Source organism: Phyllobates terribilis, unplaced genomic scaffold (genome assembly GCF_046119375.1).
Source record: "Phyllobates terribilis strain yellow unplaced genomic scaffold, ASM4611937v1 Scaffold_12__6_contigs__length_324123572, whole genome shotgun sequence".
In the NCBI taxonomy this organism is placed as follows: domain Eukaryota; kingdom Metazoa; phylum Chordata; class Amphibia; order Anura; family Dendrobatidae; genus Phyllobates; species Phyllobates terribilis.
This window is the reverse complement of record NW_027362772.1, coordinates 22,651,059-22,668,450: the sequence shown is the minus strand read 5'-3', so window position 1 is coordinate 22,668,450 and position 17,392 is coordinate 22,651,059. Positions and strand designations below refer to the sequence as shown.

The window sequence follows — 17,392 nt, the reverse complement described above, 5'->3', positions numbered from 1 at the left end:
TTTACTCACAGTTGTTGCAGTCCAGATTACAGGTACCAGAGCTATCTCACCCGTCGTGCTGTGTGTACTCAGTGAGGGGCTCAGTCCACCCCCAGATAGCTCCGGAGTACTTAGCAGGACCCCCTTCTGTGTGTCCTTTCTCTGGCCTTCTCCCTGCACCTCACACCCAGTGACACTTCTATCCGGTATTCTCGGGCCTTGGCGGGCGACTTGTGTTCCGTCCCCTGGGTCCTATGTGGCTACCTTCTTAGTGAGACTGGTGTGGACTTTTGCCTGCAGTACATGAAATGCTGCAGCCTCCGGTTTCTAGTTGAGCCTTGCTGTTTCTCCTCTAGTTGAGGGACCGGTTCCCCTTATCTGGCCTGACCCCTCTGCCTCCTGGTAGCAGCGGGAGTAGAGGTGGCCTTCTGCACGGCCCGTAGCCCTAGGGTCCCTTCGGTTCCTGGAGCCTTCCTGCTCCCACTCCTCTCTTCTCTCTTTCAGTCCTGGGCCTCCCAGGCTAGGCCCGCCTCCGGAGCAGAGCTCATGCCGAGCCTCTGCTCCTGTCACTTTTCCTCCTCTGACTGGCTTGCTCTTTCTAAGATGGCTTCCTATTTATACTCTCCCTGTCATGTGCTCCCCTAAGCTGCTCCCCTAAGCACCCACTACATAGGATCCTCCCACCAGCTAGGGACCTGGGACTGTGCTCTCCCTTAGGAGCAATCTCGCCCTAACCTCACTGCGGGTATTTGTTGAATGCAGGTGTTAGGGTCCCGAGCCATACGCCTTCCTTACCTGAGGGTGAGATACCACACCTCTGGGTGAGATGCAGTAACTCTGTGGTGACTGCACCCTCAGGGGCGCCACACACCTTTCTGCACAGTTTTGAAATGGCGACGAAGATGTTTAGTGCTGACGACGATGCCATTATCAGCATAACTATTCCGGTGATTTACATGCTGGAGCACACATTAAACAGAATTCAGAGTCAGGTGGTCGGACAAGAGGAGGTGGAGGAAGTAGAGGAGGAGTCGTATGCGGAAGGGATAACATCTCCAAGGTCCAGACGGTTGGCAGCACCAAGGAGGCAGGCATGGGAGGGTGGGGGAGAGGGATTAAACAGGGCGCATGGTAGCAGCCAAACTGTTGAGGAAGGTGCAGGAGCCGAGGAAGAAGTGGAGGATGAACTGGCGATGGGCATGGAAGACTCATCAGATGAGGGAGACCTTGATCACATTTCTGTTGTGCGAGGTTGGGGGGAGAGGGCAGAGGAAAGAAGCATGATTCTTACCTCGCTACCAACACAACAAGGACTTGGTCCTCCTGGATGCGCAAGACACATGAGTGCCTTCTTGCTGCACTACCTGCAACATGACCCTCAGATTGCAGAATTCGAAGTAATCTCGACTACTGGGTTGTCACACTCTTAGATCCCCGGTACAAAAGTAAATTTGCCGAAATAATTCCTGCCATAAAAATGTATTGACGCATGCAGGAGTATCTGCAGACTCTGTTGCAGAATCTTACATGTGCTTTTCCACAAAACACCAGTGGTGCACGAAGTGAATCTCACAGTTCTAACTTGCCAACCGCGGGACTGTCGAGTCTTCATCACTCAAACCGTAACAGTAACACAGTATCTGCTGGTAACAGCAATTTTGTGAAATCGTTTCACCACTTTTTTAGACCATCCTTTGCAAGGCCACAGGAGACAAGAAGTCTGACACATAGTCAATGCCTAGAGAGGATGGTGCAGGAGTATCTCCAAGTGAACATCGAAGCCATGACTGTGTCCCTGGACCCTTGCTCATTTTGGTATTCCAATCTGGAAAAATGGCCGGAGCTCGCCACTCACGCCTTGGAGATCTTGTCATGCCCTGCAGCCAGTGTTCTCTCTGAACGTGTGTTCAGCGCTGCTGATGGTGTGCTGACAGATAAGCGCACGCGGCTGTCCACTGAGAATGTAGACAGACTCACGTTCATAAAGATGAACAAATCATGGATTCGCAAGGACTTTTCTAATCCTGTGTTATCCTTGGGAGGCTAAAAGCTTGAGGATTTGGTAATATCACCTCACCAACCGTTTTAAGCAACTGATGCCACTTAACCCTAGAACGCATGACCATAAAAATCTACACTTTCATATACCTGGGGCCTTTTAGGCCCGTGTGCAAATAACATTGAATAACTCAAACTAAAATGACAAACAACTATATACATGAAGAATACCTAGAGTTTCAAAATTCTAACTAAAGTAATCTTGCAGAAAATAGAAAACAATTAACAGGGCGGGACTGCGAGGCCCCAGGTATGCGTTCTAGGGTTAAGTGGTGTCTGTGCCACAATTTTGGGAAAAAATGGAAACTCTTTTTGGAGTCCTCTTGCTGTGTCTTACGTGACGTTGGCATCGTCAATTCCAGGTGGGTTGGGTCGCTCCCCCCCCCCCCTTTTAACTGTAAGAAACTACATACACTATGGCTTGGGGTAACACAGATGATTGAGTCTGAAGAGCTGTTTACTCAGAGGTCTGCTCCAAATCTTCAGTGTCTGCTAGTCAGCGTAGAATTTTTAACTGCATCTAGCCTAGGCAATTCTTTGGGCGTAGTAGCCCAGCTGCGAAGCAAGCTGCACCGCCTGTGTATCTAATAAGAATTTTTAAATGCATCTAGCCTAGGCAGACTGTGGGGACCCCCAACCAAACCCAGACGCTCAGCCCCCCTACCGCCCCCCTTTCCTTGACAATACAATAATGTAACTCTTACAACTGGATGGGTGAGGATCGGTCACAGCTTTATTAACTCTTTATACTCATTCCATTAGAAAGACATTTTATTTCTAAAATAATTCAGCTTGTTGCAGCATGCCCTGGGTCTCCACTCCGGCAACTTGGCCAACAAGTGTAACTCTCCAACATGTCCTTTCTATTTCCAGGCCACGGAGGATCCTGCGTACTCGTATGCAGGACTCTGACCCCCACCCATCACTCTTAACGCTTGTTCCACTCCGTCCTGGAGTCCTGACAGGAATATGTCCAGTCCAATATCCATTAAGTGAACACCGTCGGGCCGTATGAGGCCTGCTTTATCTCCTTCCAGTTGTCGGTGTCGTACCACTACACCGCCTCTGTCTCTTCTAAATTTTGCCATCCGAATATTTATTACCCGCCTTGTCCGTTCGATGGCCGTGATGTCTCGCGCACCTTGCCATACCGCTATCGGCACAATCTCTGACCATACTATAGCTAGTTTTGTGAAAAATTCTCTGAAGCGCTCAGTGTCTAGTTTCATTATTGCCATTAGTTATGCTCTCTTGTGATGACCTAGGTTGTTTCCCCCGGCCTGTATAACTAAGATGACCAGACATCTTGCCTCTCTCCCTACCTTGATTACCTCCATTAGTACCTGTGGCCATAGCAGGCCTCTAATACCTCTCCAGTTGAAATATGTGTTATGAAACTCTAATTTCCTCCCGCCTGGGCGGACTTTCGCCCTTTAATCTGCCCAATATATATACGAGTGGCCTATCACCCACACTGTTGGCTTAGCGTCACCTGTAAAAGAAACAAACCACGTTAGGATAACAAGTCCGGTCTTATGTATCTTGCCAAACACGTGGATCACCATCTCTCTATCCTCTGAACTTCCGTTTCTGACAGTCCTGCTCTTGCTGCTTCTGTGGCCGCGCCTATGCGGAATGAGTGTGTCCCGTAATCTTTGGGGTGGTTCCCTGCCGATGTTATGCATTTATTAAATATAGCTTGGAACTGGTATCTTGATAATGGCGTCCCATCAATGTGTTATAGGAACAAATTACTTTGTGATCTGATGGTTAGATATGGTTTTACTATTGTTACCCGACTCAGTGTACCGTTTGTGGGTTGTAGAAGTACCCAAGTGCCCCTGCCCGCTGGAACCATTTTCGATTTGTGTATGCGTAGACGTATTGCATTATTGCCTATGACTACGTCCTGGTGTAATAAGCCTCCACTGGTGCTAATTTTGGATTGAGGGACTAATTCGCTTATGCATAGCGCCCCGAAGAAGGCGATCACAAATGCAGTAGACAGTAGTGTTGCTTCAAATTGTGAGTGTCATGTTAATGGTGTTGGGGATATGATGTGAGAAATCAGTTTTAGTGACACGGGACGGGACGTCTACACTCCTGACTTGGCTGACCCCTTTTCCACCCTTTTATGGATTGTCTGATGATGAATCTTTGTCACATCTCCCCAATTCAGTAGTTGGAAGTGAAATGCTACTCCGGTCAGACACCGCTGCGCTGACGCCCCTGATATGCCCCTCATCATTAGCTGGTGGAGAAATTCTATGGTGACTTGTGATCTAGCTTGTTCACATTGGTCAACCCGTCTGCCTGCTACTAGTCGTGTCCACTCTTCCCATGCCTTACCGTATGCTTGCCACGTCGACGGGGCAACTGACGCTCTGATTAATGGCATCAACTATTCGCCACTAGATCCCATAGGGAAGGTGGGCAACTGTTGTCCCGATGGGTGGGCATTGTGGAAGAGCTCTGTGAAAATCTGCCAATTGAATTGTTATAAAGCGTTAGCAGCAGCTTTAGACCCCTCAGCATAGTGGCTAGCGCGGACCCATACATTGTGTTTTAGGCACAGGAATGCTAGCCTGGGTAGTAGGCCTAGCACTGGGAGAGACGATGGAGCCATCTTATTAATGCAGTGCGCTAAGCTGGTGTTTTTTGTTATGAAGCGTATATTTTTGTAAGCCAGGAGCGCGCCCCATATTTCTATTGCTACCACTATTGGGAAGAAAAATTATTTTCAGGGCTAGATGCAGCGAAAAATTATTATTAATTGAAAAGCTGGTGGAGCTTGGTATAGATGGCCTAATACAATGAGACCCACACACTGCTAGAAGGCCAAATATTTTTTCAGAGTTAGATGCAGAAAAAAATTATATTCAGTTTGCAACCTGATGGAGGTCAGTATAGATGGACTAATAGAACAAGTCCCACACACTGCTAGAAGGCCAAATATTTTTTCAGAGGTAGATGCAGACAAAAAATTATTTTGAATTTGCAACCTGATGGAGGTCAGTATAGATGACTAATAGAACAAGTCCCACACACTGCTAGAAGGCCAAATATTTTTTCAGTGCTAGATGCAGAAAAAAATTATATTCAGTTTGCAACCTTATGGAGGTCAGTATAGATGGACTAATAGAACAAGTCCCACACACAGCTAGAAGGCCAAATATTTTTTCAGAGGTAGATGCAGAAAAAAATTATATTCAGTTTGCAACCTTATGGAGGTCAGTAGAGATGGACTAATAGAACAAGTCCCACACACAGCTAGAAGCCCAAATATTTTTTCAGAGGTAGATGCAGAAAAAAATTATATTCAATTTGCAACCTGATAGAGGTCAGTATAGTTGGACTAATAGAACAAGTCCCACACACAGCTAGAAGGTCAAATATTTTTTCAGAGGTAGATGCAGAAAAAAATTATATTCAGTTTGCAACCTTATGGAGGTCAGTATAGATGGACTAATAGAACAAGTCCCACACACAGCTAGAAGCCCAAATATTTTTTCAGAGGTAGATGCAGAAAAAAATTATATTCAGTTTGCAACCTGATGGAGATCAGTAGAGATGGACTAATAGAACAAGTCCCACACACAGATAGAAGGCCAAATATTTTTTTAGAGCTAGATGCAGACAAAAATATATTCAGTTTGCAACCTGATGGAGGTCTGTATAGATGGATTAATAGAACAAGTCCCACACACAGCTAGAAGCCCAATATTTTTTCAGAGGTAGATGCAGAAAAAAATATATTCAGTTTGCAACCTGATGGAGGTCAGTATAGATGGACTAATACAACAAGTCCCACACACAGCTAGAAGCCCAATATTTTTTCAGAGGTAGATGCAGAAAAAAATATATTCAGTTTGCAACCTGATGGAGGTCTGTATAGATGGATTAACAGAACAAGTCCCACACACAGCTAGAAGCCCAATATTTTTTCAGAGGTAGATGCAGAAAAAAATATATTCAGTTTGCAACCTGATGGAGGTCATTATAGATGGACTAATACAACAAGTCCCACACACAGCTAGAAGCCCAATATTTTTTCAGAGGTAGATGCAGAAAAAAATATATTCAGTTTGCAACCTGATGGAGGTCAGTATAGATGGACTAATACAACAAGTCCCACACACAGCTAGAAGCCCAATATTTTTTCAGAGCTAGATGCAGAAAAAAATTATATTCAATTTGCAACCTGATGGAGGTCAGTATAGATGGACTAATAGAATGATGCTATGCCCAAAAGATTTTACTTCACTAGGTGCAGTAAAAAAATTGGTATTCTATACACAGGTGGTATATCTTGCAACACAGATAGGCTACTCCACTGACTAACACACTCTGCAATAGGCCAAAAAGGATTAGCTTTGCTAGATTCAGCCAAATGCTGTGAAAAAAACTTGCACAGCACTGGCACAGACCTGCCTGGCAAAAACTGATAGGAACTGATGTAACCTAGTCCTGAAAAGGACTCCAATTACAATTAGTCTTTACTCCCACAATCTATCTATTTAAGAGCACAGACCTGCCTGATAAAAGTCGTAGGAAATGCTGTAACCTAGTCCTTAAAAGGACTGCAATCACAACTATTCCCTACTCCCAAGCTATCTGTAGATTTGTGCGAAAATTGGCTTGAAATTAACAAGGTATAGCGCACACAGCAACAGCGGTGCCGTCTAACACGCAGCTGCAGCAGTGAGAAAATGGTGGCGACGGGTAACACGCAGCTGCAGCAGTGAGAAAATGGTGGCGACGGGGAAAATGGCTTGGTCTTATAGGGCAAGGACATGTGACATACACTGCCAATGACACATGCCCTTGCTTGTGTGAAAAAAAGCACTTCGCTCCGTGTGTGCGCTGCTGATAGGCTGACAGATTGCACCTCCCCACTGCAAATGCGGGAAAGAGAAAAAAAAATGGAGATCTTCATTGTTCCTGCAGAGATCCATCCCCTGCCCCTCCCCCCACCCCGCTGTACACTCAAACTGCGTATTAACATTAATTTTCATCATTACTGAGAAAAAATCCAGTTATGATTTTGGTGCACGAACAGTTATCGAGCATAACCTCGAACAGCCGAATTTTTCTCAAATTGTTCGTGTTCGCCGAACGGCTCGAACACCGCCCAAAACAGCTCGAATTTGAGATTGGCGAACAGTTCGAGTAGAACAACGCTCATCTCTAGTCACCAACCAGTAATGACTGTCACCCAAAATTTTGAGAATGCGCGGGCCATGGGAAAGGCAGCGTAACATAAACTCAGCCATGCATGCCAGACTGCTAACAGGCAAGATTTCCGTGTTCTCACCAAGAGGATGACTGACCATGCTCTCCTCCTCTCTGTCCTCTGGCCATCCACTCTGAACAGACGGTATGACAGTTGTGCAGGTAGTACCCTCTATAGTGCAGAAAATTAGCTCCTGTTGCTCCTCCTCTTCTTCCTCCTTGTTACCCAATCTACGCTGGGATGAGATGAGGCTGGGCTGTGTGTAATCACCCTGTATGGTTCCTTGCTCAATTTCATTGTAGCGTCGGCGTTCCTGCCTCCTGCCAGACAGGGACGCCGTTCTCCTCACCTCTCCGCTCCGTGCCCGGCGGCTTCCTCCCACTCTGCTGGCAGCGCGCGCTGCTTCCCGGCCTATGTGCTTAGGGTACGCGCGCGCTTCCCCTCTCTTAAAGGGGCCGCGCGCGCCGTCCTAAGGAGTCCCCGGCCAATGGCCGGAGGACCTCACCATATATAAGGCACCTCCTCCAAAATGGAGGTGCCCGAGCAATGTTGTTGCAAAGCCTTTCAACTCTGCTTCAGCCCTCAGGTCCCGTTACCAGTTACCTGCCAGTCACCTGCAAGATTCCTGCTTGATACCTGCCTGATACCTGCCTGATATCTGCTTACCTGCTTGCTATCCTGTGGTCCGACAGTATGCCTACCAGCACCTGCCAGTCTGTCTATGGATCAGTCTGCCTGCGGACCAGGAAGTACCTGCCAGATACCTGCCTGATACCTGCCTGCCTGTCCAGAGACTCTTACTCGCTCACCTGGGAGCGCTTACCTGCTACCTACCTGCTAGCCTACCTGGAGGCTTAGCCGTCACTCGCTGTGACCACCTGCCTGTCCAGAGACTCTTGCCCGCTCACCTGGGAGCGCTCACCTGCTACCTGCCTGCTAGCCTACCTGGAGGTTCTGCCGTCACTTGCCGTGACCACCTGCCTGTCCAGAGACTCTTGCCCGCTCACCTGGGAGCGCTCACCTGCTACCTGCCTGCTAGCCTACCTGGAGGCTCTGCCGTCACTTGCCGTGACCACCTGCCTGTCCAGAGACTCTTGCCCGCTCACCTGGGAGCGCTCACCTGCTACCTGCCTGCTAGCCTACCTGGAGGCCCTGCTGTCACTTGCCGTGACCACCTGCCTGTCCGGAGACTCTTGCCCGCTCACCTGGGAGCGCTCACCTGCTACCTGCCTGCTAGCCTATCTAGAGACTCTTCCCTGCTGTCACTTGCCGTGACCACCTGCCCGTCTAGAGACTCTTTCCCTGCTGTCACTTGCCGTGACCACCTGCCCGTCTAGAGACTCTTACCCTGCTGTCACTTGCCGTGACCATCCGCCTGTCTATAGACTGTCCCCGTCACTTGCCGTGACTTCCTGCCCCTTCTACCCAGAGACTGTCCCTGTCACTTGCCGTGACTACTTGCCCGCCTTCCCTGGGAGCCACCCGCTTCCTTACAAGGACTGCCCCTTTGTATAGTTGCTCAAAGGTTCCCCCTCCCAGACCCGTTGCACTCATCATGCTCCACCTGCAATGCATCCTCTTTGATTGTGAGCAGAGAGCATTTCAGAAGACAGAGAAGTGTGATGGTGACACTAATTATGGCGCCATCGCCGCTCACCATCTTGGTGGAGTCCTCAAAGTTTTGGAGGATGGTACATATGTCTGACATCCATGTCCACTCCTGAGGTCTTATGTGTGGAGTCTGAACTGAATACCGACGGCCTTGTAGATGCTGGTACTCAACAACTGCCCTTTTCTGCTCACAAATCCTTCCCAACATCTGCAGTGTAGAGTTTCAACACGTGGGGATATCGCACACAAGTCTGTGAGCCGGAAGCTACAAACGCTACTGAAACATGGCAAGGGCGGCGGAAGCTGTAGGTGACATTCTAAAATGGGCACACAGGCGGCGTAATTTAACAAGCAGATCCGGCAGCTCCGGGTAGGATTTGAGAAACCGCTAAACCACAAGATTAAGCACATGGGCCAGGCATGGTACGTGTGTGAGCTTGCCTCGCCTCAGAGCCACCACCAGGTTCCGGCCATTGTCAAACACGACCATGCCTGGCTGTAGGTTCAGCGGTGTGAGCCACAGATCTGCCTGCTCTTTCAGAGCTGTCCACAACTCTTCAGCATTGTGTGGTTTGTCACCTAAGCATATTAGCTTCAGCACAGCCTGTTGCCGCTTGGCCGAGGCAGTGCTGCAGTGCTTCCAGCTTGTGACTGATGTGGTCATTTCGGAGATGGAGGCAGAAGAGGAGGAGGCTGAGGAGGATGATGTGCAGAAGCTGTAGACTGTGGGGGAGACCTTGATTGACCAAAGGCCCGCAATCCTTGGCATCGGGAGTAAGTGTTCCATCCCAAGGTCCGACTGGGTCCCGGCTTCCACTATGTTAATCCAGTGTGCCGTCAGCGAGATGTAGTGTCCCTGCCCACAAGCACTTCTCCACGTGTCCGTGGTTAGGTGGACTTTCCTGGAAACTGCATTGCTGAGGGCGCGGCTAATGTTTTGGGACACGTGCTTGTGTAATGCGGGGATGGCACACCGGGAGAAATAGTGGCAGCTTGGGACCGAGTAACGAGGGACGGCTGCTGCCATCAGGTTGCGGAATGCTTCCATCTCCACGAGCCTAATAGGCAACATTTCGAGCGCAAGCAGTCGTGAAATGTGGGAATTTAGCAGTGTGGCCTGTGGGGCGTTGGCTGCGTATTTGTGTTTGCGTTCCAAGTACTGGGTATGGACAACTGAACGCTGCACTGGGACAAGGACGTGGTCGTGCTTCCTGATGCTGCTACTTGAGAGTGTGCAATGACAGGTGCAGGGCAGGAGGCATCTTTGCATGCACCATGGACAGGGGATTGGCTTGCATGCACAACAGCGGAAGAAGCAATGGTGCCACCTGCAGACACAGTTCCTGGACCCTGGGGTTCGGCCCACAAAGTCAGATGCTTTCCTGCCATGTGCCTGATGATGCTGATGATGGTCAGTCTGCTAGTTTTGCCACCCCTGCTGATGCTGGCCTGGCAGGTGGTGCAAATGGCCTTTTTGGTGTTATCGGCAGAGTCTTTAAAAAACAACCAGACTCTGGAAGACCTAACAGTTGCATTGGCAACTTCCTTCGTTTTGGTGTTACAATGAACGGTTGCCTGCCCTCTGTCTGCAGCCACCACACTGCTTCTTCCTGCCTGTTGAGGTACTCTGCCTCCCTCCCCCTGTGTGCTGCCGTCCTCGCTCTGCATGTCCTCCTTCCAGGTTTTGTCAGTTACTATATCATCCACCACCTCGCCTTCCACTTCCGCACCCTGGTCCGCCTCCTGACTTTCTCTTTCTGGCAATTGTGTCTCATCATCGTCCACCTCTTGTGACACTTTCCCACCGTCGCCTTCATGTGATCGCGGCTGCTCAAATATGTGGACCTTGCTACATGTGATCTCCTCTTGCCCCACTTCAAGTGGACAGGGCGAGAGGCCCGAATCTATAAATGGAAAAGTGAACAGCTCTTTAGAGTGTCCAAGTGTGGGATCATTTGTCTCCGGGCACTCGGCATGGTTGGAGAAAGGAGGATCAGGGTGAGGAATATGCAGTCCAGACTCACGGCTACTGAGACTTGACCATGTTGAAGACAGGGTGGTGGTGGTGGTGTTAGCTAAGTGACTGGAAGATATATCTGCTATCCAACCAACAACCTTTTGACACTGCTCTGGGTTCAATAGTGGTGTGCTGCGGTCCCCTAGGAATTGGGACAGGAAGGTCGGGCGAGAAGATTTGGGTGTTTGTTGTGGCACAATTTCAGCTTGCCCACGGCCTCGGCCTCTGCATGCACCATCACCATCACATCCAGTTATTGAACTCAACGGTTCAATAAAATGATCCATGCTTCGTGGTAAAAAAACAGGGTATACAGTGGGAAAAATAAGCATTTGATTCACTGCCGATTTTGCCAGTTTTCCCACCTACAAAGAATTGAGAGGTCTGTAATTTTTATCGTAGGTATACTTCTAAAAATAAAATCCAGAAAATCACATTGTATGATTTTTACATAATTAAATTGCATTTTATTGCATGAAATAAGTATTTGATCATCCACCAACCAGCAAGAATTCTGGCTCTTACAGACCTGTTAGTTTTTCTTTAAGAAGCCCTCCTACTCTGCACTCATTACTAGTGTTGAGCAAATCTGTTCAGCACCCCGAACACGAACCCGAATTTGAAATGCGGAACAAATTCGCTCAACACTACTCATTATCTGTATTAATTGCAACTGTTTGAATTTGTTACCTGTATAAAAGACTACTGTCCACACAATCAATCACACTCCAACCTCTCCACCATGACCAAGACCAAAGAGCTGTCTAAGGACACCAGGGACAAAATTGTAGACCTGCACAAGGCAGGGATGGGCTACAGGACAATAGGCAAGCAGCTTAGTGAGAAGGCAACAACTGTTGGCACAATTATTAGAAAATGAAAGAAACACAAGGTGACTGGCAATCCTCCTCGGTCTAGGGCTCCATGCAAGATCTCGCATCATGGGGTAAGGATGATTCTGAGAAATGTCATAAATCAGTTCAGAACTACACAGGATGACCTGGCCACTGACCTGAAGAGAGCTGGGACCACAGTCTCAAACATTACCATTAGTAACACACTGCGCAGTCATGGATTAATCAATCACACTCCAACCTCTCCACCATGGCCAAGCTCAAAAAGCTGTCTACGGACACCAAGGGAAAAAATTGTAGACATACACAAGGCTGGGGTGGGCTATAGGACAATAGGAAAGCAACTTGGTGAGAAGGCAACAACTGTTGGCACAATTATTAGAAATGGAAGAAACACAAGATGTCAATCTTCCTCGGTCTGAGGCTCCATGCAAGATCCCGCCTCATTGGGTAAGGATGATTGTAAAAACGGTCAGGAATCAGCTCAGAACTACATGGGAGGACCTGGTCAATGACCTGAAGAGAACTGGGACCACAGTCTCAAACATTATCAGTAGCAACACACTACATTGTCATGGAATTATCAATCACGCTCCAACCTCTCCACCATGGCCAAGACTAAAGAGCTGTCTAAGGACACCAGGGACAAAACAGTAGACTTACACAAGGCAGGGATGGGCTACAGGACAATAGGCAAGCAGCTTGATGAGAAGGCAATAACTGTTGGCACAATTATTAGAAATGGAAGAAAGACAAGATGTCAATCTTCCATAGTCTGGGGCTCCATGCAAGATCTTGCCTCATGGGGTGCAACTATCACAGATAATGGCACAAAGTTTTCTGAAAGGTGACAACACCTTGAAACATTCAGAAATATTTTTTAAATATTTAAAATGTAGCAATGTAGGTGTAAAATTCCGTGCTCTTCATTGTCTTTGGACACTGTTTATACGGGACGTAATGTATGTTTTACATCTCACATTCGTCCATTCAGATTTCATTATCGTCATTTCAGCTGTTGCACAGCACAATGATCACAACCGCTGCGCCTCCGGGATGGGAACAAACATTTCCTAAAGCACATTCTCAAAGTCATTACGCATCTGGTTACCTTTCTACTACATGCACATTTTTAGCTGTGGTTTTTATAGTATGAAAAAAACTGTACAAATTCTCATCAATATTTATAAATTATGACTTAATGTATATTATTTTTTAACTTTTCTTTACAAAAAATATATACTGTATATTATTTGTTAGATTTTTTGTGCCTATTAATTACATTTTTGGAATGTAGCCAACATTTCTGAAAGTAAAAAATATTTTTTACTCTGCAAATTTTTTCTTCTACTCAGCTGGAAATGTGAAGGCTGCAGACGATCAATGACTGATGATAGGCTGCAGCATTCATGGAATATTGTTTATATCAGGGGACACAAGGCTGAGAACAGAGGAGTGGTGCAGGTAATGGAGGTAAGTATGGAGTCAATAATAAGGGGTTGCTCAGTACTGAACTAAAAAAAAAATGTTTTTTTTAATAATTAAATAAACAAAAATGAAAGTTTGAATTCCCGCCTCTTTTTTACTAGTTAAAATAAAAAAATAAAAAAAATAAAAAACATAAGCATATATGGTATTTTTTATAACAATAAAGATGATTAAAAAAACTAATTAAACCTCTTGTGTTAAAAAGTAGGAGGAGCCTCTGCATTTGGGAGAAGCCAGGTTTTAAAGTTTAAATTACTTTTTATAGTTTATTTATTATTTATTTATTAATATCAATATATACTATTTATTTTTTATTTTTTTACATTTATCACTTTATATTTTACATTTTTTTTAATAATTAAAATATTACATATAGTCACAAAAACACATGGCAAAAGTAAATTATTTTCAAAAAACTTTATTTATCCAAAGTCTTATCATAAACCGACCACCTGAATATACAATAAATAATAAATTGCAACATGGAAGATACACATTCATTTCTACATTCCACAAGGTGCTGATATTTAAAGAGAATCTGTCAGCAGGTCTTTTTATACTATTTAATCTGACAGCAGAATGATGTAGGGACAGAGACCCTGATTCCGGCAATGTGTCACTTAATTTACTGGGTGCAGCAGTTGGGATAGCATCACAGTTTTCTCTGCTACTGATCTTGGAACACTGTGTCTGTATAATCCCGCCCACACACACTATACATTGTCAGAAAGCTGCCAATCAGTGTTGGGGGCGGGGTTTCACAGAGCAGGAGGACTAGGAGGTACGAGACAACTAGTCCTGTAGAGATAATCTGCTCAAACACTGATTTTATTGAAACAACAGCATACAGCCCAGTAAGTGGCACATCACTGGAATCAGGGTCCCAGCCCCTACATCATGCTGCTCTCAGATGACATAGCAAAAACCTGCTGACAGATTCCCTTTAAAGCAGCATTTCTCTCCCCCCTCCACCATCACTGGAATGTTTGACCCATTTTACATCATATTCAGCTTTATTTAGTATTTTCCGGTTTGGAACATTGGTGCATTTCGATACAGTCTTGTGGTTTCTGGCCAGAGAATATATAACCCCCCACACATTGGCAGCGAGGCTTACACTCATCATAATCTACAGCGCTGCCATTTATGGTTAAGCAGGTGACGACCTTCCTCACACAAGGGTTAAACTCCATGTTGGCCGGACACTGAACTTTGCACTGGGACGCGGGGACACACTCGTTGTTCTGGACATAATAGCCTTTCTTGCAGACACAACCACGGTTACACTGATCTTTGCACTTCAAGATCACAGGACTGCTTAAACTTTCGCATGTTCCACCCCAGCATGGACTGCAGCCTTCTTCCATATTGGCCGGGCAATTCACTGGACACAATAAAAAAAAATTAATTAAGGACTAATTACAATATTTTTTTTCATTCATTGACTTATTTCAATTTTCCAATAGTTCGGATTGGATTTGGCTCATCTGATAAGACATGGAGATATAATAAAGCTTAAATTATTATCTTGAATTAAAATGGTGCCTATAGCAGAAACATAGAGCATTTGCGAGCATCTACCATTCTCTGGAGGACCCAGCTAGCTTATTAAATGGATGACATGCTTCATTTGTCCTGTGGAGGCACTGTAGGAAAATTGAACACTTCCTATCAAGTTCCTCTTTGGATAGAAGCCAACCGCTTGGGGTATTAACAGTAGAACAATCAGTAATCAGTCTATTTTTGGAAGACCCTTACACAAAATGGTTTGTAAATAGAGGACAACCCCTTTAAAGACAAAACTCTATTAGCTAGAGCAAAAACCCCATGCAAAAGTGGAATACATTTAAAAAAAAATCAGCAAATTACAAAAAACTGTGGAAATTTTGTAATGTTTTTCAGCCAATCACAGGAAAAGTATGCCGTCATGCCTCTCTTGAGGTTGGCTAAAAACCATCACATGATAATCAATAGTGTACTCCTTAAAACAAAAGAGAACATAGAGTGATGTATCCTCTATTTTTATTTCATCAGGTTATTACAATGTTTTTATTTCCTTCTCTCCACAATTTAAATGGTATTAAAAAAATGTCCATCCCATCCCTAAGGTGCTACTCACATGGCTGGATGTTCCTGGCGTCCAACATTTCCATAAACATAGCGGAAAATGCTGCAACAGAAAGATAAAATTGACTTTTTCAATCCAAAATATTCTCTCCTGTATGACAACACCATTATTTCCCTTATGACCAAACATTGTGGGCCTCCCATTGTGGCCCCCCAGTGGAGATTAAATGGGCCCATCATACAGCATTGGGCAGGTCCACTTTCATGTGTATTATTCTTCTAAAGTGTTATTTTGAAATCAACCTGGGAGAAATACTCAGCAAAGGCAAGCGGTTAGCTGCAAAGTCACCTCCAAATAAGTTGGTCTTCTGTTGGAGTTTTGCACCCTACCATATTAGGATCTCATTAATATATTGCATACTCACTTACCTAGCATAAGTGAAGAAACCACAACTCCGCGGCTCATCATCTTGATATTTGTCTGAAAACTAAGAAGAAAAAATTGTTTAAGTACAAAACTTACTAAAGAATCTTTCAAACTGCAAAGTTCCTTTGTTAAAGTGATTGTCCCTCTAAACATGGGAGTTTTGGTTTCATGATAAACTGATGGTAGGAGTGTGGATTCCTCTACTGGAACCTGGCCAGATTTTAAGAAGAGCACTTGAGACACTGCCCTATGGCCTCCACTTTGAAGACCAAAAACCATCAACTCTCCTGAATGGCTGCATACGAGGATGAAAGTTCCTGAATAGACTATCTCCATATTCCCATCAAACTCAGTAGAGAAGTCAACGAGCATTCACCATCCAAAGACAGGACCTCAACTAAAAGCGATCCAGCCAATAACCCCCATTATCAGTGGAAAAGTGATTAGCATTTCAGGGGCAACAGAGTATGAAATGAATTGGTTCTCCAATGTTTGACTCAATCAACCCTTCCCCATAATTGAACTTGTTGCCAAACACAAGTCCTCCTCTCATATTAATTGGTATATATACGAAACCTGTAAAACATTGAGGTTAGAACTCCATTTGAAACCTTCTTGGCCAAAATCTGGATAGACAGGTCTCGGTAAATGGCTTTAATAGCAGCCCCATAGGTCATGATCTCTTGAATTAACTTCAATGGTATGCCTGATAGAAACTGAGGGACCCTAATATTCTTGATTTCCCATAATCATTCAGCATATAGAACCACAACTTCTACCCTCTGTAGATGTTCTTGGCATCAGAGATGTTACCAGATGCAATGAAATATGTAGAAACCCAATGGTAGGATCTCTGGAGACCCATGAGAAAAGAGTCTCCAAGGTTATAAATACCTGAAAGGAAATAAAGTTCATGTAATGATTCCATGAGAATATATGTACCTGAGTGAGAGGCTCTGTCAGCTCCGTTGGTGAGAGATGGATGTCAAGGTGAAGATCCTGCTCGCACTATATATATTCTCACCTTTGATATGAATCACAGTCTCGTGCTCCTAATTAATTGACCGAACTTACAAACTTCCGACCTACTTAACTATACCTATCATTACTGCCACTGGCTTATTATTATTCCAATTATTATCTAAATAGCTTCAGGAATTTCATTAATTAATGTGTCAGTGGTTCAATCCTTGGGTGACAAGACATCTGTAATAACTAAAAAATTCATGTAATGTGATGGCTCCACAGGGCACGTACCGTGAACAGATGTGCCATGTGAAGAGGGAGTTCCCTTCCATCACTCAGTCACTGGTGCTATCATGTTCCTCCACCACTTGTTGTGTCCCACCAGTGTCTTTCTCATTGTTTATTCTATTTGATGGTTGCCCACTTGGAACTGGTGGCACAGTGGCTGGCAACTCATGCGGGAAGAGAGAAGTTCCCTCTCTGAGAAGGGTCCAAATTGATTGGATGAGCCTCATGTACCAATACATTGGCTCCTGAGCAATATCATGGTAGACTTGATGTGAGAGGATAATTGCCTCTACAGAAATGTACTGAGGGATGATGTGACATAAAAGGAGACAGCAATATTGGGAAGTGCATATTTATGATTGGGGGAAGTACTGGCAGTTGATGATTTGTGCCACATGGAAGAC

General features: G+C 45.4%; 1 protein-coding gene across 1 annotated transcript; it reads right to left on the bottom strand.

Annotated features, from left to right (window-relative positions):
* Nucleotides 1-13,642: 13,642 nt before the first annotated feature.
* LOC141172959 (zonadhesin-like) lies at nucleotides 13,643-16,775 on the bottom strand. Its single transcript, XM_073657574.1, has 4 exons — nucleotides 16,677-16,775; nucleotides 15,737-15,795; nucleotides 15,360-15,410; nucleotides 13,643-14,624 (listed from the first exon to the last, which is right to left on the bottom strand). The coding sequence occupies exons 2-4, from the start codon at nucleotides 15,774-15,776 to the stop codon at nucleotides 14,254-14,256; spliced, it is 462 nt and encodes a 153-aa protein (XP_073513675.1). The 5' UTR covers nucleotides 15,777-15,795; nucleotides 16,677-16,775; the 3' UTR covers nucleotides 13,643-14,253.
* Nucleotides 16,776-17,392: the final 617 nt, after the last annotated feature.

Excerpts from the sequence above, each read along its gene's own strand:
- LOC141172959 (XM_073657574.1), bottom strand. The coding sequence starts at position 15,776 with ATGATGAGCCGCGGAGTTGTGGTTTCTTCACTTATGCTAG. Across the intron at positions 15,411-15,736 it reads GGTTTCTTCACTTATGCTAG|CATTTTCCGCTATGTTTATG; the intron begins GTAAGTGAGTAT and ends TTTCTGTTGCAG. Across the intron at positions 14,625-15,359 it reads CGCCAGGAACATCCAGCCAT|TGAATTGCCCGGCCAATATG; the intron begins GTGAGTAGCACC and ends TATTGTGTCCAG.